This window comes from Phasianus colchicus, chromosome 11 (assembly GCF_987193195.1).
Source record: "Phasianus colchicus chromosome 11, bPhaCol1.hap1.1, whole genome shotgun sequence".
NCBI lineage: Eukaryota > Metazoa > Chordata > Aves > Galliformes > Phasianidae > Phasianus > Phasianus colchicus.
Window position 1 is genome coordinate 4,373,251 of NC_143446.1, and position 24,594 is coordinate 4,397,844.

Below are 24,594 nucleotides of genomic sequence, written 5' to 3' on the forward strand. Positions count from 1 at the left end.
TTCTGCATCTAGTGCTGAAGTATTTAAGTGTTGTCATGTCATTATAGAATTGAAAGGCAAATTTTTTGTAAATTATTGAGGTTTTTGATAACACAAGACTAGTTTTTGTTCCGTAAATTTTATGAATGGGCCAAACTCTGGAACAGGCTGCCCAGGGAGGTGGTGGAGTCTCCTTCTCTGAAGATATTCAAGACCTGCCTGGATGCCTACTTGTGCAACCTGGTGTGGGGAGCCTGCTTCGGCAGGGGGGTTGGACTCGATGATCTCTGGAGGTCCCTTCCAACTCCTACAATTCTGTGATTCTGTGAAACCAAATGAGCTTCTTGTGCACACTTCTGAAAGTGTGAAAACCATTGACATGTGGTTACTTAAAATGTTCGCCCATGCTGCTTATATTCCCGAAAAGTGCATGTCTGAAGCAAGTACTGAGCCTAAAGAGTTACATGGAATGGGCAGCCTGGGGCAGAATGGCTGGATGGCAAATGGGTGGTCAGCGCAAAACCTTGGCTGGTTGGTGCCTCCTACTTCTGAAGCACACCGTGTGGACAGCTGTGGCAGGATAGACTTTCTGCAAATACTGAGAGAAGTCCGTTGTACTGGAGATTTTCCTGAAAATTGGCTTTGATCTCACATCATGAGGTGAGGCTGATGTTGGCAGTGCTGCAGAGCTGGGTAAAAGAGATACTTCTCCATTTGAATGGAAGCCATGAAGACAAAATAAATACACACCAAGTACTCTGTCATTATTTGCTATGTTTATATGTGGAATAATTTAGTACAGTGCTGAACTCTTTTATTCTCCAAATATTTCAAACTTGTAGTGATATCATTCAGTGTAGCAAAGCTGTATTAATCTTTCCTGTCATATTGCTATCCAAAGAAATTATTTTGTACTCATTGGTCATGGGAGACCTTGTCCCAGCTCTGCAAGATGGAAAAAAAGTTTGAAACATACCTTTGAAAATTGCAATCAGCTATATTTGGGAAAGGGAGGTCTGAGGAGCTTTCATATATATATTTTCTACAGAGAATTCCCATATTTTCTGTATCAAATGGAGGTTATGTAACTGTTTTTAATCCCACTGTTAACATATTAGGTTACAGGAATCCTTCCACTTAAGTGAGCAAACACAGGAGAGTGTTTATGTAACTGAAGATCTGCAACTGCCAATAGAATTAATTAGGAGAAGAATAATTAGGCAAATAGTAGTGTCCAAATGGTCCCACTAGAAAAATGTATTGTAATCCCACTAGAAATCTCATTAATGTTGTTTGTGTTGAGCTGTGCCTTTTTCGTACCACAGAGGAAGGCAAATGTGGGAAGAGCTCAGTGGGGTGTCAGTGGGGTACGAGAAAGAAACAATATCAAGGTTTTAAACTGTCTAATCTCATTATTGTCACTTAGTCCTGGCTGCAACTCCAATATCTGCTTAAAAGTGTTTCTTGAATGAATGAGCCACTTGTGGCCAAACAGGTACAAAAGAAAAATTCAGTTTAGGGCTTGTTACAGAATTGTTGCTTCATGTATCAGAAACAGGTTGTCCCTTATGCCAAGCAGATAACCAAATAAAAAATGAGACAACGCTTATTTCAAACATTTTTTGCTCAAATTCAAAAGCTTACTCGTTTTTTTAAAGCAAAGTTAGCAAGCATATAATCTAGACCTGTCATTGTTATGTTAATCAGACTGAAATATAAGGAAGCTCATTCTGATATCTTGTTCCAGTTACAAAACTGGAATTGGATACAAGTATATTTCTGTATGAAAGCCATAGAACAGCTAGCTTTTCAATCTGCATCATGAAAAGACATTGAAGCACATTCCTAAGAAAACCCTCAGGTTTTTTTGGATCTGTGAGGGACAAAGAACTTAGGAGAGAACACAATCTTAGCAGCATCCACTTTCTTGACCAGTGTATTTTGGGACCTGGGGCTACGTGGACATTCCTCTCCAATTCAAAGATTAATGGGCAACATATTGATAGTAAAGTAGTCTCTTGGGTTCCTGGTCTGTGGTAGCAGTGTCTGTGATTTGTCAGCGGGGGCAATGACTTGGTTCTCTGTGGTAAGCTGAGGTCAGGCTTTCAGTCTGGACAGTTGTGCACTGCCTTGTTGCTGTAACAGAGAAGATGAGTTTTTCTTATTATTTTCACTTGTTTTGGCATCTTATCTTCTTTAGTCCTTTTACACATTACTCTCGTGTTTTTTTACACAGTACTCATGTATTTTCTCTACAGCACTGTACAGCACAGAGAGCATGTTTCAGGCTTGTTTCATAGGCACACTGAGGTAGTATATAAAAGGGAGCAATACATACAGTGAGAGTGAAAACGTAGCAGTAAAACCAAAGCATTTTACAAGCAGTCATTCAGAGCTTGCAGGGAGAAGCCTTGTACCATTTCAAAGGATGTATCAGACCTGGAGGGGCTGGGGAAGCTGCTTAAGGATCATGAGTGTCATCTGTAGCAATGCTAGCAATACAGACTGTCCTGCACAACTCCACTTCTGACAGCATTGGAACGGTAGCCTTCATTCCTTTACCAATGAGCTACAGCACCTTTTGGGTCTGAACTGCTAACAGGATTTTGTTCCTTTCTTTTTGATTAGAAAGAACAAGCTAGAAGCTGAGTAATGTGTGATATGGTGAACGTGTTTTATTTTTAGTGCATGGTAAATGATTCTGCATTAAAATATTGTAGACCGACAACTTTGGAAACCAAATGTCTCTTTTTGTCACAGTGAAAGTTTACAATAACTGTTGTCTGCATTTTGTAATTACTTACTCTCCCCCATTAGATGTAGTTGCTGTTGTTTCTAATTAGCTCAGTTTCCTGTTACAGCAGCAGTTGTGGATAAATACCAGTGAAGCCAGCCTCTTTCTCATATGAATTTTTAAAAATGTGTCTATAAAACATTCACTGGCTCTGAATTCCTGCAGCCATATCCAGGCACACAGATAACTTGTTTAGTGAAAGGAAACCACATCCAAGTGAGATTTCTGCAGCTCTTCCTGAAGGCAGTAGGTATGAAAGCAGAGTACAGAGAAGAAATAGAAGTAGTTGCCTTACTATGAGTCTTGGAACATGGTCTGGGTACATGACCATGAATGCTGGATCTGTTGCACTTTATCAGCTAACCAGTGAATGTAGTGTTGATGGCAGAGCCTTTCTTTTGATGCTTTCTAAACACAGCCCTTTTGTGGTCTTCTCTAGAACTTGTAGGAGGAGAAGTGTACGATGTGCAATGAACGAGCAGCAGGGCTGGTGCCTTGGGAGGGATTTGGCTGTGATGTACATCCCAGAGCTATACTTTTGCACTTGCAGCATGTGCTGCAGTTAAATCCAGTACGTCTGGGGAGCACTGAACACCTACATTAGAGATACAGCAACTGTGACAGATGTGCAACAGCTCTGATGCATATCCAAATTACCAGTTGCTGTGCAAACACTGTGCTGTTAGACAACGGCTGCTTCTCTCTGTAATGTTCTTGAGCAAACGACATGAATGCATTGCACAGCACAAGCACGACTAAGGCCAGTGCTTTCAGGACTTAGCAAGATTTACTGGCATGAAGGATCTCTTCACAGCTAACATGTGCTGAACACAGATCTTGCCTCTCGTGTGTACAGGAATGGGGTATTTCTAGTGTTTGTGGTCAGAACTGTATTGCAGTACATAGCCCTGCTTCCACACCTGAACTTCTTCCAATTCATGTCTTTAACAGTCAAATGCTGACGCTCTGCTTCTTGGGGAGGTGCTGTACTGAAGGGACTCTCAAAAAAACATCACCCTTGCATGTCTTGCTAAGTGAATTCATAGGAGTCTGGCTTCATTAAGCTCAGGGCTGCTGGGTGGTGTTCTGTCTCCCTTGTCTGCCTCTTACAGCATGAGTCAATTTAGATGAGTCAAATTAATAATCAAAGATGTAATGACTTAAAAATATAACTCAGCCTGAGGAAGCGGAGTAGTGCTGGCTCATTGTTTCCACCCTGGACATAAAAAGAAAGGATATGGCCCGTTAGAGACAGGGTGGGGAGCTGCCCGGGGGGCTGGTCTGGGTGGGACCTGGGGCAGCTAGGCCAGAATAGGAAGCTGATGTTATGGCTTTTATTAAGTTCAAATTCAAAAATAGCTGAAAGCCAACCCCCCTCCTAGTTCTGATTAGAAGCTTTTTTTTTTTTTTTTAAGGGGGACTTAATTATTTCTTGTTCTTATTTAACTAGGTTACACTGAAGTTGACTTTTAGCGTAGCTGATGCTTTTTATTCTCCTTTCTACTTCTTTTTCCCCAGTAATAAAAGTTTAAGGATGTCAATCAATATGGAGACTGAGCTGCAGGGGAAGCAAACTGCTCATCCTTTCCACTTGTCTGCTCTGCTGGGTCCTGGTCTGCTTCCCATGTCTTCTCATCACGATGTAGTGATATATAGATATCTATGTTAGAACCCCAGACTCTTCAAAATAACATCCAGTAGATTAGGAAACACTGATCCAATAAACAAAAATCAGGTCACCTCTTAGAATAATTTGCAAATCTCATGCAAGCAGTTTGCTAAAACGAGTCTGAAGAAGTCTTCTGTTAGTGTTACTTCCCTAAATAAGGAAAATTCCAGCCTGAAACTGAGCTATAATACATGTAGTCACCTCAGTGACTGGGCAGGTGTTTAATTGTTGTGTTCACAGATGAACAACATTTGTGCCGTGCAAATTCGCTATCATTTTCCTAAAGCTTTATGTCTCTGCATTCAGTAATGGGCAACATGCAGATACTGCATTTGAAAAGTTCATCCAACAGGTTATTTTTCTCCAGATTCTCTCCTTTCAGAAACACTGTGCAGATAGGATATATTTTGGAGAGATGAGATGTTGATGCGTGAAGTCTTTTCTTATAGTGGTTTTGGCCACTTTTTGTACAAAAGCAAAGCAGAGCGGTAGTTTAAAGATGAGTAGGACTAGACATGGTTTATCTGCACTCCAAAAATTGGTTTATGGAGTTCTCTAATTCTAGCAGGCACTACTATGTACTGGTGGGCCACCATAACTAATATGAACATAAACTAATATGAACGCAAGTTTGCTCATCTAATGGATCTTCTTACAAATGAAGTAGTTGGTTTATGCTGCAGTTTTGATTTAAAGTTTTTCAGAGGGGCATAGTATTGGTTCAGCACGTTTATTGTAAGTAGCCAAATATAAATACCTAGCTCCACTTTCCTCTTACACTACTTCACAACAATGCTGTTTCTTCCATTAGTTTCTATATTTTCTGAGCATGGGAGCAATGTCATTCCATGATGAAAAATATGTTGCGGTAGAGAATGAGGGGTTGGAAATGGAATGTAAGAATGGATTTATTTTAAAAAGAAAAAAAAAATAGTAATTTGGTAGAAATTAATTGCCTATTCTTTGAGAAATGAGTTCTGTGCACTCCTGTACAGCCTTGGAAAGCTCACAGGTAGTGACTGACAGATCCAGTGATGAGGCAGAAGAAGGCTATGCAAATTCTCTCTCAGTTAATACATTTTTTTGCTGATCCACATCAAAAAACAGGAGAATTTGGGAGAACTAAACACACAGGATGGAAAGCTATTATTGTAAAGAGACCAAGCTAGTCTTGTCAAGTGCAGGCATGGCTCCTACTGGCTTTGGTAGGAGTTATGTTCATGTCAAAGCAGAATAAGGCCCAAAATTTTATTGTATGGCTGGGGTAGCACTCGTGCAGACCTGCCTTGCATAAGGCTGGGCTATGAGACAATCCTAAAGCTTTTCTGTCTGAAGTATCTGTGTAAAAAATGAGTAATAGTTCATAGTGGCCTTAGTATAGCTCTGTGCTTTTAAAAATTATTGAATGTTTGTAGAGCTTCCTGGATGAAGTGTGTGAGGAATGGTAAAAAGTCCCAGAACAGTAGAATAGGGGGTGTATAAATTGAAACTAGTAGGCAGTTGCCTTAAAAGAAAGCACAGCAGATTACTTGCCCCAGGAAGAGAGTGTAGGGATGGATTGTATACACTGGTTCAGAAAGTGCCATGGCTCAATCAGGACTAGGTGATTACAGATACCTTGTATGCCCAACCTGCTAGTTTTATGTTTTTGTTGCCTTCTTTTTTAATGATTAAAAAAAAAAAAAAAAGGTTTGCTACTTAATGCATTAATACATTAAATATTTTATGCATTTTTTAATATATGGTCCAAGACAATTCCTCTTCACTCAGTGCAGCCCAGGCAAGCCCAGAGGTTGGACACCTGCAATACAACAAGTAATGAGCAGGCTAGCAGCTGGATAACTCACATTGATGCAGTGTGTGTCACATGTGAAAGTGATCAAGTCTCTATCTCCCAAACTTGGTAACTGTAGCTGTGGATGTTAATGACAAGGATTATGGATAAAAAGGGCCAGTGTTGTTTGTGGGAGCGACCCAGTCTGAAACTCAGTGGTTATAATCATCACAGTTAAACATCACTGTGCTCTACTTAATTTATATGTGATTAGATGGTAACGTTTTCAGTTGGACTGTTAAAGCACCTCTAATGCTTTAGAGTCAGCCATAGGTGCATGTCACCTTCCTTTTTTGAGAAGAGACATTAATCTAGATTGATCTGTATTCTATTAACAAAATTGCATGAATACTAACATTATAATAGCATACAGATTTCAGAAAGGATAGCACCTTTTTGTGTGTACTTGTAAAGCTTCACTCTGTAAATACTACAAGATACAGAATAATAACATTTGTTCAAATGTTTTGAAATGCATTTATTATTGATTTTTTTTTCTTTCTTTTCCAGCCTTCTGTTATGGACCATGTGTCCTGCTATCTGTCCTGTATAACAGGAGCCAAGAGAGGCCTCGAGGTCTCAAAGGTAGGAAGTATCAATATTTCTGTTCAGAAATAGGCTGAAGCTGTATTAAAGAAAGCAGTGTGAGCTCTACCTTTATTGGACAGGAAAAAACCCACAAAAGACAGTTCCCTCACATCTGTTTGTTCATGGAGATCTCAGTGGGAGTTCATCCATTATAAAACACCAGATTTAGTTCTCAGTTTGTTTTTCTTCTGAGTCATTTTTCTGTCACCAGTGAGGGATAAACTCACGATAAGGAATTGTAATAAAAATATTGAAAATAATTCAACCACCAGGCGTAAGTATATTGGAAAACAAGCTTCAATCATCTTGCTGGTAAGAATGATAAATTTTAGCTGGAACTATAGTATGTACTGCATTTCTTCCCCAGTCTGATGTTGTAGTGATAGGACTGTAATACAGTAGAAAATGTCATCCTCCTTGAGGCTTGTCAAATTATATAACAGATTTTTTTTTTTAAATGTATGACGTGTATTAAAAAGGAATACTGGTGAGTAGTAGTAACTTTATTTTTCCTCTTGAGTTTTTCACATTTGGAAGCAAGTACTTGGTTTAACAATTTGCTGAGTTCAGTACATAAAAGTCAGTGAGCATAACTTGACACCTACATTCAGTTAACTATAGGAAATGTTTCACTTAGCAGTGTTACAGCATTTGAAATATTCCTTCCTTCCTCACACTGCATCTAAGATTTTTTTCTTTCAAAATTACTTTGAGTAGCTTTTTCTTCAGAGATGAGTTTGGCAGCCATTACATGAAATAGGGAAGATGTTTAACTCAATGCAACTGAGCTATAGTAAAACAGATTATAAATGAAATAACTTTTGCTTACAATGAAGCAATGTAAGTTATGTAAGATGACCTTTTTAGAAACTTCAAGTATAAGATGCCTGAAATTTAACAAGACAAGATGCAGAGACTAAGCTTTTAGATATCAATTTTTTAGATGGTATCAGTGGCTCAAACAGAACAACTGATAAGAAAGTCTGCAAGAGTGGCAACCTTTGCTGCAATTCTTTGTAAACCACAGGATTGACCGATGTGAGAAGCAGATGATTGGGCTTATGATAGCAGATGATAGACTGAATTCTTCAGTCAAGATAGAATCAACTCCAGAGGCAGAGGCTGCAGTTGCTCAGGGGTCAGTGCTGGGACCAGTGCTCTTTAACATCTTCATTGACCACATCAACAGTGGGATCAAGTGCACCCTTAGTAGTTTGTGGATGACACCAAGCTGTGTGGTGCAGTCAGCATGCCTGAGGGATGGGATGCCATCCAGAGAGGCCTATACAGGCTGAGCAGTGAGCCCAGGTGAACTTCATGAGGTTCAACAAAGCCACGTGCAAATTCTGCACCTGGGTTGTGGCAACCCCCACTATCAGTACAAGCTGGGGGGTGTAAGGATAAAGAAAAGCCCTGTTGGAAGGGACTTGGGTGCTGGTGGATGGCAGCTGGAGATGAGCCAGCAGTGTGTCCTCACAGCCCTGAAAGCCAACCATAGCATGGACTGTATCCAAGGAGTGTGTCCAGCAGGGCAGGGAGGTGATCCTGTCCCTCTGCTCTGCAACATCTCACCTGGAGTGCTGTGTCCAGGTGGGGAGTCCTCAGCACAGGAGAGATGTAGACCTGTTGGAGAGTGTCCACAGGGCACAAATGACCCCAGGGATGGAGCACCTCCCTATGAGGACAGGCTGAGAGCTGAGGCTGTGCACCATGGAGAAGGGAAGGCTTCAGGGAGATCTGAGAGGGCTGTAAGAAGGAAGGGGACAGACTCTTAAGCAGGACAAGGGGAAATGGTTTCAAACTGAGTGATTGGATGTAAGGAAGAAGTTATTACAATGAGGCAGTGGCACAGGTTGCCCAGATAGGTGATGGCTGCCCCATCCTACAGACACCCTGCTCAGACTGGGGGGCTCTGAGCACTGATGGAGCTGTGGGTGTCCCTGATTATTGCAGGGGATTGGACCTGATGGCCTTTAGGGGTCCCTTCCAATCAGATGATTCTGTAATTCTGTAAGTTGTTAGTGAGACAGATAAACAGTCTGTTCACTATGTTTTCTAATAAAATAATTTTGGAGATGTTGCATGAGCCTTACAGAAGCCATCATGTGCACTTCATGCAATACACTGTAGATCTGTGAAGCTTATTTCCCAAAGGATATCAAAGCTCTTCATGTGTGAAAGAGAGAAGAGGTCTGTAGAATAGAAATGCCCTGAGGACTGCTGAAGATGTAGGGAACCACATCTGACTGGGAAGGTTCTTCCAGAGGAAAGTAGTTACCACCTGGAAGAGCATTTGGGGAAACAATGGTACCCTTCCCCTAGACTTCTTTAGTTGCTTTTCTGTATTGTTTATCCAATTACTGTTCCACGAGCATGTGAAACAGTTTGCATTCTTCATGGGGGTGATCTCTCCCCTGCTCCATCCATGTCTATGTTAAGTATCCCATGGAAACAAAGTGCACAGACCCAAGTGAAATAATTGTTTCTCTGATGTTTGTTCTTGTTCTCTGATGGCACAAGAAGTATTCAGATATGGTATGGAAGCAGGTCTGGATTTGGAAGCAGCATAGTTTTGTCAGTATGGTGTTGTTTTTTGGGGTAGTTAGGGAAAGGAATTGAATTACAGAGCTTATTTGTGGAGAGAAAAAGGGGTTGAGCAGGATAATAAGGAAATGCTGGTCCAGGCATGTCTCAGTGATAATAACAGAGAGGAAAAAGTCAACTTTGTGCCGTTAGCTTGGCAGCAGATAGCACTGCTGCACTGACTCATTTGGTGAGGAAAGATGAGTATTACATTTTTTACCACTGATTTGACTCCTGCAAGAACCTCTGAATGGCAAAATTGGTGTTATTACCATGACATGCTGGGGCCTCCTGCTGCTGAAACAAAGCTCCTTGACTCAGCTTCCAGTTGGACTGGGCTCAGAAGTGCAGTGTGCAGGTCTGGTGGGGGTCAGTGCTTTGCTGACTGAAGCACATTAGGGTTCCTAACCTGAGCGAGATGCTCGGGCATGCCAGGAGGAGGCTTTTTGTTCTTCTTTTCCTTTCCCTTGGCAGAAGTTGCTGGCTTATGTTTAAAAGAGCTGTTCTGGAGCTTGGAATTTTAATTATTTTTGCATCAACTTTTGGATGATTGTTGCTATTAAACAAAGGAATCATCTTCTGGAAAGGACTGTAGTAAATCAGATAGCAAATAATAAAAATGTGGGTTCATATTTAACAAATTAATTCCGTGTGATGGACTAAATCTAATATCAACTTCCATAAAGGCCGTTATGTTTTGCCCTAACACTCAGTTAGCTCATTGGGATGGATGTCTGCATGGAGGTTTACAAGGAGCTATCTGCATGATGTGCAGTCCTTGAAAACTACCTCTGTAAGAGAAATGTGTCAAGGAAGATCCCCCCAAACTTACCATTTGCATATGGTCACTTTCTGCAGGCCACAAAAGTCTCTTCTCCCTTATAGCAATGTATGAGCTTTTGTACAAGAGAGCAAAGTGACTCCCAACTGTGCTCCAACAAAAATCCAATGATTTACTGACTTGTACAAGATGGCAGAACACAGTATGGTTCTGTTTGTAACAGAATTTCTTTATGAGATGTGTGGCTGTAAAAATATATATATTGTGCTGAAGTTAGTTATTGGAAAATTTAGGTGGACATATTTCTAAATAATACAGCAGTTTTTATAATGTACTTACTGCTGGATGGACACGGTAATTCTCAGCACAAATGTGCTTTCCAACTGATAATACTTCTGCTCTACCTTTCCCTCTACAAATATCACTGTTTGGTGTTTCACTGTAATATGATCTGGTAGATCACTGTGCCAATCAAATCAGTCTTGTCAAAGCAAAAAGCATCGCAGAGTAAGAATTAGGACTCAAAATATATAACGAATTCAGCCCAATAATAGCACTGATCCACTCGAGAACTATACCTGTAGTTTTGTGACCTGCTTTAGCACCTGTGTGTATGAACTGGATTTGAGTCAGTGGCACGAGAAATAGAAGCAGATGATGCATGTGTAAAACATGTAGTTGGGAAGCTTGTGAAGATGAATGAGTCTGTTGGTCACTGGGTTGATGATTTGATCTCCTGAAGTAGGAGCTTTTGGTTTTTTTTCCCAGCTTTGATGTTGACTAACTTTGTTATGCTGTGAATTTCAGCTTTGTTAAGTGCTTTCAAACTTAGCATTAAGGTGTTATTGTGGTTGCACCCATTACAAGGCAGGTACTTGCCAAATGCTTAATAAACACATTTCATAACTAAAATGATAACGGAAGGAAACTTCAGTAAACTTATACACAGGACATACCTAAGTAATATAAGTAATGCAACAGAAAAAGGTCTGGAAATTAAGAGGATTAAGTATTGCCAACAAGATAAGTATAACTATGTAAGGTGCAATGAGAAATCGAGTGTGTGAGCATGGCAATAAAGGGCATTACCTGAAGACCCCTCACTGAACAAGTTTTGCTTGGTGTGTGGTGAAATATATGCATGCTCTGGCTCTGTATGGACCCAAAGGAGGAAGGGAGAATCCCATTTGTCTTCTCTCTTCCCCTCTGATCTCCATGAAATCCTACCATGAGATGAGCAGACCCAAGCAGTGTGTGACAGTGCACTTGTGCAGAGCAGGGCAGTGCAGTCTGAATTGGCGGTGGATGCTGCAGGAAGGCAACAGGAGGGATGTTCTGGGCAGAGAGGTGCACTGATGTACCTCTGTGGCTTGGACAGGAATGGCAAATTCATCTGTCTAGTGGTGAGAACGTAGGACTTGCTTTGAAAATCTAAGGTATATCTGTAATTCTGCCAGGCAGCACGGGGCCTATAATTATTTCCCCATGCTATTCTGTTAATTTACACTTCTGTTTTACTTTGCTTGTGTTCAAGCAGATTCATGTTATAATGGAAATACACCAGCAGCACCACAGAATGAAGGCCAAGTTTCAAATAAAAGTTCAGGAGTGAGTTTTTGTCCTACCTGTTCAAATAGCAAGTGAGGGGAAAAAGAAACAACAGAACAAAATATGCATTCAAGCCATTAAATTAGCATGTTAGTGCAGAGCTAGGTTCATTAATAACATACAAACATCCTGAAGTCCAAATCTTTGCAGAGTGTGTGGATGCAAACCCTGGTTCCTCTCACCTGTATGAGGTTTATCCCTCACCTCCTTCCCAGAAGGGCTTACCATGGAGTAAAGCTCCCAGCATAGGCATGACTGACACAGACCTGTTGTTGCCAGTAAGAGTGATGTTTAGCACATAAGACATTGTATTGTCTGAAATTTATCTGTGCAGGCTTATAAAAGTAGCCATCAAATAGATGGCTTTTTCCAAATTAAATACACATATCATTAATGTAATGTGTTGCAGCTTCCTTTCCTAGGAAAACAGTGCATTAAGACACTGTTCTTCATAGAATCATAGAACGGCCTGGGTTGAAAAGGACCACAGTGATCACTGAGTTCCAACCCCCTGCTGTGTGCAGGGTCACCAACCAGCAGCCCAGGCTGCCCAGAGCCACATCCAGCCTGGCCTTGAATGCCTGCAGGGATGGGGCATCCACAGCTTCCTTGGGCAACCTGTTCCAGTGCCTCACCACCCTCTGGGTGAAAAACTTCCTCCTGATATCTAGCCTAAACCTCCCCTGTCTCACTTTAAGACCTTTCCCCCTTGTTGTATCACTATCCATGCTCATAAACAACCGTTCCCCCTCCTGTTTATATGCTCCCTTCAAGTACTGGAAGGCCGCAGTGAGGTCTCCCCAGAGCCTTCTCTTCTCCAAGCTAAACAAACCCAGTTCCCTCAGCCTTTCTTCACAGGAGAGGTGCTCCCATTTCTGATTTCACAGGACCATAACTGAAGAATTTCAGATCTCATAGATTTTGCTTGAAAATGTGGTTTCCTTTGTAAGGATGAGGATTAACTTCTGTCTGTGTGTGATCACAAAGGGAGCAGATGTGTGCAGATCAGCCGGCGTTTGGGCTCATGTTGGTTCTGACATCCAACTCTGCTTTCATGGCTGCACTCTAGAGCAGGGGCAGCAAATTCTCCCAGCTCAGCAGCCTGCACACATCACCCCTTTATGTGGTGGGAAAAAAAAACCACAAAAACAAGGCATGCTGCAGCCCTCCGGGAGCTGAAGGGAAAACGGGTTTGGAAACAGCGATGGTATTGCAGCTCTGAGGGTCCTATGGCTGCGCTGTGCTTGGGGAGATGATGAGTAAGGACAGCCCCGCGGCTCCCCTGGCTCCAGCAGGGCACGGCGGTGGGGGAGAGGAGCACGAGCAGCAGCTTCCACGGTCTGCTCCGTCCATCCTGCCTGGCACCTGTAGGTGCAGCGTGTCCCCTTGCGGCGGCAGGCAGCGGGCACGGCACGGCTAACAGCCCGCTGCAGCCCCGCCGATCCCATTCGCAGCTCTCCGCTCCTGTGGCAACAAGTTACAAGAATGTTACCTGTTGCGTAAACCGCCGCTGTTAACTGTTTCGGGTCGGTCTCCTTTGTACTGATGCCTCCCGGCTCTACTCTAGATCTACCTTTAAAAACCCACGCACCTTAACCCTACCGCCTCACCCATCCCTGCACAGCTCTGCTCTGGGGCCGAGCAGCGATGTTTAGGTGCTTGGATGCCCTTTAAGACATTTTTTTTTCTTTCTTTCTAGACATTTCTCCCTCTGCTGGGGTTGGTAAAACAGCAGCGCTCCCCCGCTGTCGTAACTGTAAGGCAGGCAGTTACAGAACGGCACGGCGGGGCAGGCAACAGCTCGTGCACCAAGCGCCACTTTGCTGCCGTTCCTTAGGGGATTCCTAACGCAGAATCGGTGGCTCCGCTGTCGATCGCCGCACGGAGCCCTCTCTTCTCCCGCCGGGCGTTGAGCGGAGCTCGGGAGGAGCGGTTCCACGGCCGAGGCGGGGCTGGGGGGCGCGGTGTGCGCCGGGTCTCCGCCGCTCCGTCCACCCCCCATTCCCACCCCCCGCCCACCCCAGCGTTCGATCCCCGGGGGCAGCGCTCAGCCGGCAGCCCCCGCTGTGCCCCCCCGCGTTCCCCAGGCAAAGCACACTCAGCTCCCGGCTCTCCTGCAGAAAAGTTTTTTTTTTATTATTATTTACAAGAGAGCCGCGGGAGCTCCCGCTGTTCGTCCACACGCGCGGTACTAAAAGCGGCCGCCGCCTCCTGCCAAAAACGCGGAGAGGCGACCGAGGAATAAATAAAGCGCTCGCCCGCGGCCCCGCCGGGCTCAGGCGATCCGGCTGCAGAACTCGAGAAAGTCTCTCTCCATGAAGAGCTCGCTCTCCAGCACATCGTCCTCGGAAGGGAAGTACTGCTGGCTCTCCTCCTGCGCCAGGAGAGGAGCTGCCGGCGGGGGCTCGGCCGGGCGGGGCGTCGCATCCTCGGCGGGGCCCGTCAGCGCCCCGCGGGCGTTCTCCAGCACCCCCAGGTACGAGTCCATGTCCAGCGGGTCCATCTCGCAGTCCGACCCGCCGCTCTCGGTGCCCACCGAGTCCGAGCGCAGGTGCATCAGCTGGTACTTCTCCCGCATCAGGAACTGGTTGGTGTTGCGGGGCGCCCGCATGCCCGGCGCCCGCCGGCCCAGCAAGTTGACGGGCCGCAGGGAGAGCAGCACCCGCGGCCGGTAGGGCCGGTGGCAGCGGCGGACGGCGCGGCAGCGCTGCTGCAGCTGCAGGGAGTGCTGCAGGTGGCTGTGCGTGCGGCTGCCCAGCAGCTTCCGCCACACGCCGGGCTGCCCGCCCCGCCGCCCGGGAGGCCACCGCGAGCGGCTGCCGCCCCGCCGCGCCTCGCCCTTCGGCAGCGGGCAGCCGGCGCCCGGCAGCCCCTCTCCGCGTGCGGGCGCCCAGCGGGGCCGCCGCGCTCCGCTCCACGCCGCCGGCTCCGCGCGTCGCAGCATCGCGGCCGCGCTCTCACATGCTCCCGTCCGCCGCCGGGACGCTCCGACTCCGACGCCGCCCCTCCGCGCGGCTCCGCTCAGCCCCGGGCTCGGCTGCCGCTCCCCGGAGCCGTGCCGCCGCTCCGTGCCGCCGCTCCGTGCCGCCTCCCCGCCGGCGGGGCCTCGCCGGCCGCCTCTACCTTTTCACGATCCGCTCCGTTTTTTTCTTGAGCGGAGCCCGTCTGCAGCGCATAGCCTGGACGAAGGGCTGCGGGCCGCGGGGCAGCTTGACCGGCGCCGGGCCGCCGCTGACAGACGCTCGGCCCGCTCCCACGCTGTCAGCGCACCGCCGGGGAACGAGGAGCCGCGGCCGGGCCCGGGAGGAGCGCGGGGAACGCCTCGCACCGCACCCTCCGCCGCCGCCCCACGCCGACTGGCGGCGCGCACCCGCACACCCCTCCTTATAGCCTCCGGCGCAGCCCATGCCCCGGCGCCGCGGGGGTGCACGGAGGGCGGCACGGCCGCTCCCGACGCAGCCCGTCCTCCCGGCGCTCGCCCTGTGTGAGCGGTGGCCGCGTGCCGCTCCGCACCGCGCCGCGCATCTCCGCGCCGGCCGTTCCCGTCCGCCCGACAGCCCGCGATCTGCCCGCACCCGCGGCGCGGTGGTTTGGCTCAGCGCTCGGGGAGCGTTATTTTGCTCGCCCGCTATTCGCGAACCCCTTTTGCGCTCGGTTCTTTGCGTAGCTGCCCTTTCCGCTGGCGCAGAGCTGGTACGCAAACTGCGTAAGCCGTCCCTGAGCGCTGGGTTGGATGACTGCCGTGGCTCCGAGGGGAGGTGGTGCCCGGATCTCGGGCTTCCAAGTTCAACTGGAACTTAGAACCTTATTTTTGTCTTTCGACGTAGCCACTACACTCCTAAATATATCTTCCCTATTCTGCCCGTCTTTGCAGTCATTTCGTTTATGAAAAATGGGCTCAGTGCGGTGTCCCAAGTGGCTTCCCTCGGGGCGTGACAGAGAAAGGCTGCCGCTGCCATGTGGGCGCCGTACAAACATCCGACGGTAACCCGAACCTTGCCAACAGCAACGTGCCAACGTTCTTCTATACGCTGTTGCTAAAAAGTACACACTTACGGCAGCGCTTGCTTGAAGTCCCGCTCGGAAATAATTCTCCATTTAAAAGCCAGCGGCCTCAAACACCGCTACGTGCTGTAAAACTGCAGGCTGTAACGGCAGGGTTTGGCATTGGCCGCAGGGAGCCTGTCTGAGAAATGCCCCTTCTGGAGCCTGAAGGAGCCTCGTATCTCGTGTGCCAGCAGATGTGCAGGGAGCTCACGGAGGGCTGCAAACAGGGCGTTGTGTTTTGTTTCCTGAGGAAGCCTACGCTGCCTGGGGAAAATGTTCCAACGAAACTAAGAGAAGCCGCTGTTAAATGAAAGGCTTCCCGAACGTCATATCCACCTGTGTGTACGGCAAGGAAAGCTTTCTCTGTGCAGAAGGGGTCAGAGTACAGTCAGTAACGTGATTTCTCCCAGTTCTTAGTTCTTTTTGCACTCCGGATCCCGTTTACAAGACGCTTTATTTTCGGATCAGAGCGCACCGCGCCGTCCCGCCGCCAGGGGGCGCTCGCTCCTCAGGACGGGCGCGGCCTCTCCCGGCCCCGCCCACCTCCCGCTGCTCCTAGGCGACGGGCACCGCCAATGGCGAGCGGCCTTACTGCGCCGTGCACATACCGCGCGCTGATTGGCTGGCCGCGCCGCGTGCGCCGGCCGCCGCTTCCTGTCATGCCTGCGCGCGCGGTTGCATCAGCGCGGGTTGTGCGGTGCGGCGCTGAGGTGAGAGGAGAGGCGCGCCGGTTGCTTCCCGGACCCCGCAGGCCGTGTCGGGGCTGCGGAGGGGCCTCGCGGGCGCTTCGTGTAGGCGGGGCGGCCCCGCGGGCTTCTGCGGCGGCTGCTCGGCCGGCTCTGCTCCGTGAGGCCGCTGGCGGGGCCGCCTCCTCGGGCGCTGGAGCTGTGGGGCTCTGTGTGCGCCGTGCGGCTTCATCCCGAGGGCTCGTGCGGCGTCTGGGCTTTCTCTGGCGTTCAGATAGAGGCAGTTATTCAGGGATAACTCTTCCCTTCCCGCAGAATGTCGTGTTTATCGAGGCTTAGCGTAGCAGGGCGAAGCACGCAAAGTCCTCGCAGCGTGTCCGTGCCCTCGGCGTTCCCCTTCAGCGTGCTTTTCGTACCGGGCAGAGGTGTGGGAAGGCGGCCTGAAAGCTGTTCTGGTTTCGGTGGTGACACGCAGGGAGCTGCTGTCAGCTGCCGCAGAGCCGGCCCCGCTGTTGTGGAGCGGCAGCGTTTGCTACTTCAGCTGTCAGCTTTGGGTTTTGATCGGTGGTTTGAAGTTATTTTAAGATAATACGGGTTTGTTGTTTCCTTCCAACAGTGAGGACTTGTGCATTTAATTTCAGTTGTGTGAAGACAGCAGAAAAACTTGCTGAAGAGATAACGTACTGGGTGAGGCTGTGTTCATGCCTAGGATGTCTTAAAGCTACATCTGTGTCCAAATTTAGCCTTAATATAGGAATCAGAGCACTCATTTAGCATTCTTTTAATTGGCTTTTCAGTATAAAAGGAAACAGAATCACAGAACAGCTAGGGTTGGAAGGGACTTCAAGGATCGTGAATCTCCAACCCCCTGCCACATGCAGGGCCACCAACCTCCACGTTTAATGCTAGACCAGGCTGCCTAGGGCCCCATCCAATCTGGCCTTGAACACCTGTAGGGACAGGGCATCCACAACCTCTCTGGGCAGCTGTTGCAGCAAACATTGCTTCCAGAGGAGGGGATGAGCTATAGTCCACCTCAGGCAGTGTTTCACTTCAGCGATATGTTCATATCAGTTAATTTCAATACACTTTCCCAAACCTATCCTTAAGTATTGGGCTCACTTTGAGTTCATTTATCAGTTAAGGTGTTAGAATTTGTTGCTTCCCAGTTTCCTGCTTTGATTTGCTGTTCTGCTCACTTTAGGACATATTTTTCAGTAAGAAAGGTCTGTAACTCATTGCTTCTGTTGCCATCAGCTATCTTAGTCAAATAATCAGGTCACTGTTGGTCTGTTACCATCAAATACAAAGCTGCTGTGATAGCAGTCCTGTTTTTCATTCTTTTCTGACGTAATTTCTCTCAGGAGTTGCAGGAGAGATTAGGGAGATGAATGAAGGAAGCTGGCCAGTGGGGTGGCAACCTTGTCCTTTTGGTCGCTCAGAACACAACTTCATTCTTGCATTTCCGACCAGGTGTTGGTTTACAGCAGGTGCTGGTTAGAGCAGGACAATATTATTCACTTTAAAAAGAGGTTTTAAAGATTGCTGCCCGTGATAACTTTTTCTTACCTGCTCTGAGGTGTTTGGTTGGCATTGCAGCTTTATTCCCTACTATAGGCATTAGTGTGAGATTCTCAGAAGAATGTTTGTTCTGTGGCTAAGCATTCTGTGCCCACCTGTCTACATTTTAAACGTTGTTCTTTCCATCCTTTCCAGAAGTGGATGCTCTTGGTTATCAGATGATAATTTGAACAATTGTTACCCCAGAAATTGCCTTACCTCGGAGCTCATTACGTAAAGAGGCAGGCAGTGTGAGAGTCTAGTTCTGTGTGAGTATAAAATGATGTGTTAAGTTGGGAAGGGTGTGTAGATGAAGAAAGGAGGCTTCTCCCAGTCTGCAGAGGGAAGGAATGTCCTGCATAGGTCTCATAGGATAGCTTGCAGGATGCTATGATTGGAACAAGGATAAGAAGGTGATCATAAAACCCGTTAAGCTGGGAGACCTCTGCTATAGAATACAGTATATTCATTAGACTTTGTTGCTTATCGAAGTGTCATTAGGGGTGCTTTTAGTTCATCTCAGTTATTTTCAGTTGTTCTGTCAACAAAGTGAGTAATAGTTTTCAAATCCACTTCCTGTTAATTGTTAGTCCTTACGTGCTTTATGTTGTCAAGTGTGTTTCTGAAATCTTTGTTCATTCATAGTAGGATTTTTGCTGATTTTTTTTGTTGAATTATGAAATATTTTTTAAATGTTGATATATAAAAAAAGCCTTTCCAACTGACTTTTCATGCTTGTGTGTTCTTTTGTTCCAGAAAAAAAGCTCAGCATAAGTTTGAGACCTCTGTAGTACAGACTGCAGACTTTGATGCCCTTGCTGTTGAATGTTTCTGTCTTTTAGAACAAGTAAGTGTCCTTTTAGGAAAAATAAAACATTTCTTGGTGCACTGTCTTAAACTATCTTTTTTTTTTGTTTTTGTCAAATGAAAATGAACAGAGAAACAAGAACGCAAAACTAAAAACAACAAAACAACCTGTGCTTTTATTAATCTGTATGTAAATTTGAAGTCTTGCCTGAAAGAGCTCTGTTATTGAGCACCTCTCCTATGAGGACAGGCAGCGTTTCAGTACCTGAAGGGGACCTACAGGAAAGGTGGGGAGGGGCTCTTCATCAGGGGGATAGGCACAGGATAAGGAGGGATGGCTTTAATTGGAAAAGGCTTGTAGATTTAGATGAGGTCTTATGAAAAAGTTAATTACATAGAGGGTGGTGAAGTGCCGGTGCTCAGAGAACTGAAGGTATTCACAGTCAGATTGGATGGGCTCTGAGCAGCATGACCTGTTGGGGGGCAACCCAAGTGGGCTTGAGATCCCTTCCAACCCCAATCCACTCTATAATCAGATACATTTGTATAATCATTTTACTGACATTAGTCGTGATGTTTTCTCTCAGTCTGTATGCAGAGCGATGAGATTCCTTTGATTTTTCTTGGTATTAGAATACTAACATTGTTTATAGTTATGAACTTTTTTCTTCTTGGAGTATGCTGAATTATTCATGCATCAGTGTGTGAACTTGTCCTGCTTTTGCTGAACACAGATGTCTTGGTTTAACACTGTGCTCGGTTAAGGGTGAGACATGCATGGGTTTGAATTCAGGTTTGTCTTTTAGAATTCTGTTCTCTAACTGGAAAAAATTGACTGGCAATGACTAACTTGAGTACAGTAACTACCATCAGTAGTTGTTTTTTTTCCTCCAGTTCTGAATGATAGACTTTCCTTGTTCTACTGGAAAGAGTATGAATTTGTGGCCTGTGGTTACTGGACACTGGTTTGTGCATGCAGTGCTTCAGTTGGAAGAAATGGCCCAAAAGTGATACTGTGATTTACGCATGGAGCCTGTGATATGTGAGCAGCTTCCATAGCCCGGTCACAGTTACAGACCAAACCCTGAATGCATTTAACCTGTTAGAGTAGCTGAGCCTGCTGTGAAAACCTTTGTAGCAAACATCACTAAATTAAGTGTTGCTGAAGTGAGTTAGTATCTAGGAAATGAACTGTAAGACTAAATTCTTTTGTCATCTCCATTGCCTCTGATGCTCTGAATCTCCTAGCAGGCATAGAAGACCAGGAATGTCTGTGTCTACTGGTATTGAACGTTTTCTATATTGCAAAGAAAGCATCTGTGTCGTTTGTGATTTTTGTTGACTTAGCTAGAACTGAAGAATGGCTCTGGCTCTGTGGGCCCTTTTAAAGCTGGCCAAATAAAAGACTGTCAGGACAGCCAGCAAGAAGTATCTATTTCTGCCTTATTTCTATTATAATTGTAAAATGAAGAGAGGAGGGGAAAAAAAGGTTGGTTCATCATATGTACTTTTAAAGATAGAGCCCAGCTGAAGTCCTCCGAATTTGTCCTAATCTGTTCGTTCAGTTTCTTCTGCCAAATTCATGTTCTGTTATAATGTGTTTCAATTACTCTGTCTGAACTCTGAGCTGGTTTTAGTTGCCCCTGAGAATGATGACCTAGCCAAATGGAAAAAAAAATCATGTTTTTAAGCCTTTGAGAATGTAGATGTAGGAATAGTTGTAGTTCTTTTTACTGATTTTAGTTATCACAGCCAAAAAGCAATTGGTCTATGAGAGAATAGTTGATCTTTTTCCTGTTACAAAAGCACAGTCTTAATTTATGAAAATTTTAAGGTGTTCTAAGAATATAGTGTTTGCTTCTGTGTGGATGCTGAAACAAGCTATCTACGTATGCTAAGATGTGGTTCACTGAAACAAATTTGCTAAAGAGTCGTTTTTGTGAAGTCACTTTTTTTCTCTCACTGCTGTTAAATATGTTTTCTTTGTTTGGTCCTTGCTGGGAAAGAATGGTTCAACAAGTTCCAGAAAACATAAGTTTTCCAAATGAGGAAGAGAAGATACTGGAGCTCTGGAAGAAGCTTAATTGTTTCCAGGAATGCCTAAAACAGTCAAAGAACAGACCTAGGTAAGAATCAGCTAAAAGCTGGGGTGCTGTGTGTGACAATGCATGGATGGCTTAGCTGGATTGACTGTTTTTGGCCTCAGTTCTGTTAACAGAGCCACTCCCTTTGGAGACAGCAGTTGTGGCTGATGTTGCCCTGTCAGTTACCATGCATGTTTCAGTTTATGGAGAATCAACAGCATGCAGGCAGTAGTAAGAAAATGACAGCTTCTTGCTTGGTGGGTTTATAAAACAAATCCACAGGTAAAGAAGGACAGTTCCTAACCATATCTGCCAGCTGTGGAGCAGCATTCTGGCATTTTCAGTAATAATCTTGGTAGAACTGGCAATCAGGAATGGAATGAGTGTATTTCCCCTGTCAATGTGAAACTTGTGCTGACTGATAGCAGACCAGGAAATTGATTCTGTCCTAGTAAGACATATGTTACTTCTTATTAACGAAGTATTGGTACAGAGATGTAGTTAGTCTTTTTGAAGATTTGATGCTTAATTTTTGATTTAATTAATTATCTTGTTTTGTGTCATAGGTTTAACTTCTATGATGGCCCTCCATTTGCTACTGGGCTTCCACACTATGGCCATATTCTTGCAGGAACCATTAAGGACATAGTTACCAGATTTGCTCATCAGAGTGGTTTTCATGTTGACAGAAGATTTGGATGGGATTGCCATGGCTTACCTGTGGTATGTGTGATAAGTTTACCTACAGATATGTCTGTTGGTTTCAATTCCCCAGTATTACTTGCTTATCAGTCACTTTTATGTTGCTCTTAAGCTGGATTTGTTGTGAAAGGAGCAATGTGAGCTTATTGGCCAGCATGTTGCTCTGGCCTTAGATTGTGTAGAGGTTTCTTGTGCATCTTTCTGGTCAGTCAGCCTTCTTTTTCCAGGCACTCTGCTCGTTACTCTAACCATATCTGTTATGGTATGTGTTTCAGGAAACTTTTTTTTCCCCTTAAGATAGTAAAGACACAATCTCACCTGGGTTATCTTTCAGAACATCTGCTTATTTCACTGCAGTGCTCAGGAAAACTCAGAAGAGTAAGAAAGGTCCTTCAGCCCCATTGTAAGGAGTAGAATGTAAAGAAGCTGTTTGGACAAATTCTGAAAGCTTTTGGTATGATGTTTTTGTTTTGGTTGTTCTCAATGTCCCCAGGAATATGAGATTGACAAAACCTTAGGCATCAAAGGGCCGGAGGATGTGGCAAAGATGGGGATTGCAGAATACAACAACCAGTGCAGAGGAATTGTGATGAGATACTCAAAGGAATGGGAGGTAAGCAAAGGCTCGGTGTGCAGTCCCTTCTATGTTCCTTAATAGTATGTATATTTACTGGACCTCTTTTTGTTGCCACTATATGGGTGAGGAAGCACAGCAGAGGGAGAACTGATTTGAAGCGAGTGTTGCTATGCTGTGTGTCTGTAGTCGTGATGTGGAATCACAAGTGCAGCCTGTTTGAATTTTAGCAGTTGCTCATCCATGCTCAAACTTCATATTCGTATTTCAAAAACTTCAGTGATTCTTGATTGCATTTTTAAATGATAAAAAATAAGTTGATTCTAGTTATGCTTTTTTTCCGTATCTGTTTTGTATGTATCCATTTAAATGCTTTGCATTCAGACATTTAAACCTCAGCTGAGCCTTCGGGGAAAAAAAAAAAAAAAAAATTGTGTTCATTTTTGGGCACCTCAGTACAGAAAGGATGTTGGAGGTGCTGGAGCAGGTCCAAGGAAGGACAACAAGGCTGGTGAAGGGTTTGGAGAATACAGCCTATGAGGAGAGACTGAAGGAACTGGGGCTGTTCAGTCTGGGGAAAAGGAGGTGTGTGTGTGGGGGGGGGTGGCTATTGCTCTCTTCCAATAACTGAAAGGTGCTTCCAGCAAGAGTGGGGTTGGTCTCTTCTCACTGGTGACAGGTGACACGACAAGGGGAAATGGCCTCAAGTTGTGCCAGGGCAGGTTTGGGTTGGATATCAGGAAAAACTTTACAGAAAGGGTGGTTAAGCACTGGAATGAGCTTCACAGAGAGGTGGTTGAGCCACCATCACCAACATGTGTTTAAAAATAGTTTGGATGTGGTGCTCAGGGCCATGATTTTAGTGGAGGGTTGTTAGAGTTAGGGTAGTGTGGTCAGGTTGTGGTTGGACTCAATGATCTTTAGGGTCTTTTCCAACCTGAGCAATTCTATGATTCTATATCTCTAATCCACCCTTCATAGTTGATTATTCTGTGGTCTTGGTTCTAAACAATTATGCCAGTGGCTTCAATCTTTGCTCATCTCTGGTGAAATTTTGAATTGTGCTTAAATGTTACACAGATGTGTTTCATTGACATGGGACAACACTGTACTTCTAAGATCAAGCTGTTTTATGGAGTGAATATTGGAAATGTACTGTCATCTTAATGTGAAGATGCCTTCTCATCTGTGTGCCTGTGTTTTCTTAACAGTTCAATGTTACCAGATTAGGACGCTGGATTGATTTTGAAAATGACTATAAAACACTCTATCCTGAATTCATGGAGTCCGTGTGGTAAGTTAACATGTACACCCTGCATATAGGCTACATGAGTCTAAAATGTTAAAAATGGCTTCATTTGTGGTAAACATGCATTGATCCATCTGTCACTAAAATTGTCTTCAGATATGCCCAATTCAAATAAACAGTGTGGAAAATATAGAAGAGGATGTGAAATCTCTTCATACCTAATGGAGGAAATTAATCAAACTAATGATTTACTCAATAGTAGGATATTCTAGATAAATCAAGCATGAACAATACTACTCTTATTCAGGCCTCAAATCTTTCTGTTTTATGTTGATACAAAAACACTTCTGAAGATTTACTAACACGTTCCTTGCTCTGTTTAAGGAGTTGTCTCTACCTTCGAGTACTTCATACCACTAGCTTCAAACTCAGCTTAGCTCTAATTAAACCTCTTCTTCAAGCTTGAACTTAGAGACTGTGAATCTGCTTGTTGTTGTTGTTCTTGGCAGTGTAATTTGACAGCTTTCTGGAACTCCTGGTGCAGAGTTAACTTCCAAGAATTTTGGCAGCGTTTTCAGAGTGCCTGTTGGGGTTCCAAAAGATAAGATGACCTTAGAGGTTAAGGTAAACCAAACTGAGTTAGTACCTGGGGAACTGGCAACCTTGAGTCCTTCACATTATTAGGTTTAGCAGAGTGATTTACAATGAAAGGTTTAGCAGAGTATGTGCTGACTAAAATTGAAAAGCAGATTATATGCATAGTGAAGTATTACTGATGTTCTTTATTGTTAGTTTTACTAATAACCTTTAATTATACAGCTGAGTAGTTGGTTTCATATGTAATTAAGAAGTTACATCCAGGTATGATAAAGGACTGACAAAACATCCAGATGTCTCTAGGAGCCATTAAGTGCCAGTGAGTTCTTGATGAACTATTAAAAGGATAAATGGTGGGAAAGAAGCAGATATGTAGCTAATTCAGTTGAAGAAACCATGCTTAATGATAAAGTGAAGACTGACAAGAGACATGTCTGTTGTCAGATTACCTA

The 24,594-nt window shown here is 45.0% G+C and overlaps 2 protein-coding genes and 1 non-coding gene across 5 annotated transcripts in view; 2 read left to right on the forward strand and 1 right to left on the reverse strand.

The window, feature by feature from the left end:
* Positions 1 to 13,922: 13,922 nt before the first annotated feature.
* On the reverse strand, positions 13,923 to 16,099 carry LOC149916406 (uncharacterized). The gene has a single exon (XM_090148042.1). It carries the CDS (start codon positions 14,778 to 14,780, stop codon positions 14,112 to 14,114), a length of 669 nt encoding a protein of 222 aa, XP_090004168.1. The 5' UTR covers positions 14,781 to 16,099; the 3' UTR covers positions 13,923 to 14,111.
* A 373-nt stretch (positions 16,100 to 16,472) lies between these two features.
* Positions 16,473 to 24,594, forward strand: part of IARS1 (isoleucyl-tRNA synthetase 1) — a 100,446-nt gene continuing 92,324 nt past the window's right edge. Inside the window, exons 1-7 of one of the 3 annotated variants that reach the window (XM_090148040.1) lie at positions 16,523 to 16,593; positions 18,286 to 18,398; positions 18,886 to 18,976; positions 20,943 to 21,062; positions 21,587 to 21,743; positions 22,216 to 22,335; positions 23,508 to 23,590. In XM_090148040.1, coding sequence (XP_090004166.1) covers positions 20,944 to 21,062; positions 21,587 to 21,743; positions 22,216 to 22,335; positions 23,508 to 23,590 — 479 coding nt within the window. In that variant the 5' untranslated portion in view covers positions 16,523 to 16,593; positions 18,286 to 18,398; positions 18,886 to 18,976; position 20,943. Of the gene's footprint in view, positions 16,594 to 18,285; positions 18,399 to 18,885; positions 18,977 to 20,942; positions 21,063 to 21,586; positions 21,744 to 22,215; positions 22,336 to 23,507; positions 23,591 to 24,594 lie in introns of all 3 variants that reach the window. The other 2 variants (XM_031609216.2, XM_090148041.1) reach the window with 2 other exon arrangements.
* On the forward strand, positions 19,880 to 20,014 carry LOC116239669 (small nucleolar RNA SNORA84). The gene has a single exon (XR_004169143.2). It is a non-coding gene; the product is annotated as a small nucleolar RNA SNORA84 (small nucleolar RNA).

Excerpts from the sequence above, each read along its gene's own strand:
- LOC149916406 (XM_090148042.1), bottom strand. The coding sequence starts at position 14,780 with ATGCTGCGACGCGCGGAGCCGGCGGCGTGGAGCGGAGCGCGGCGGCCC.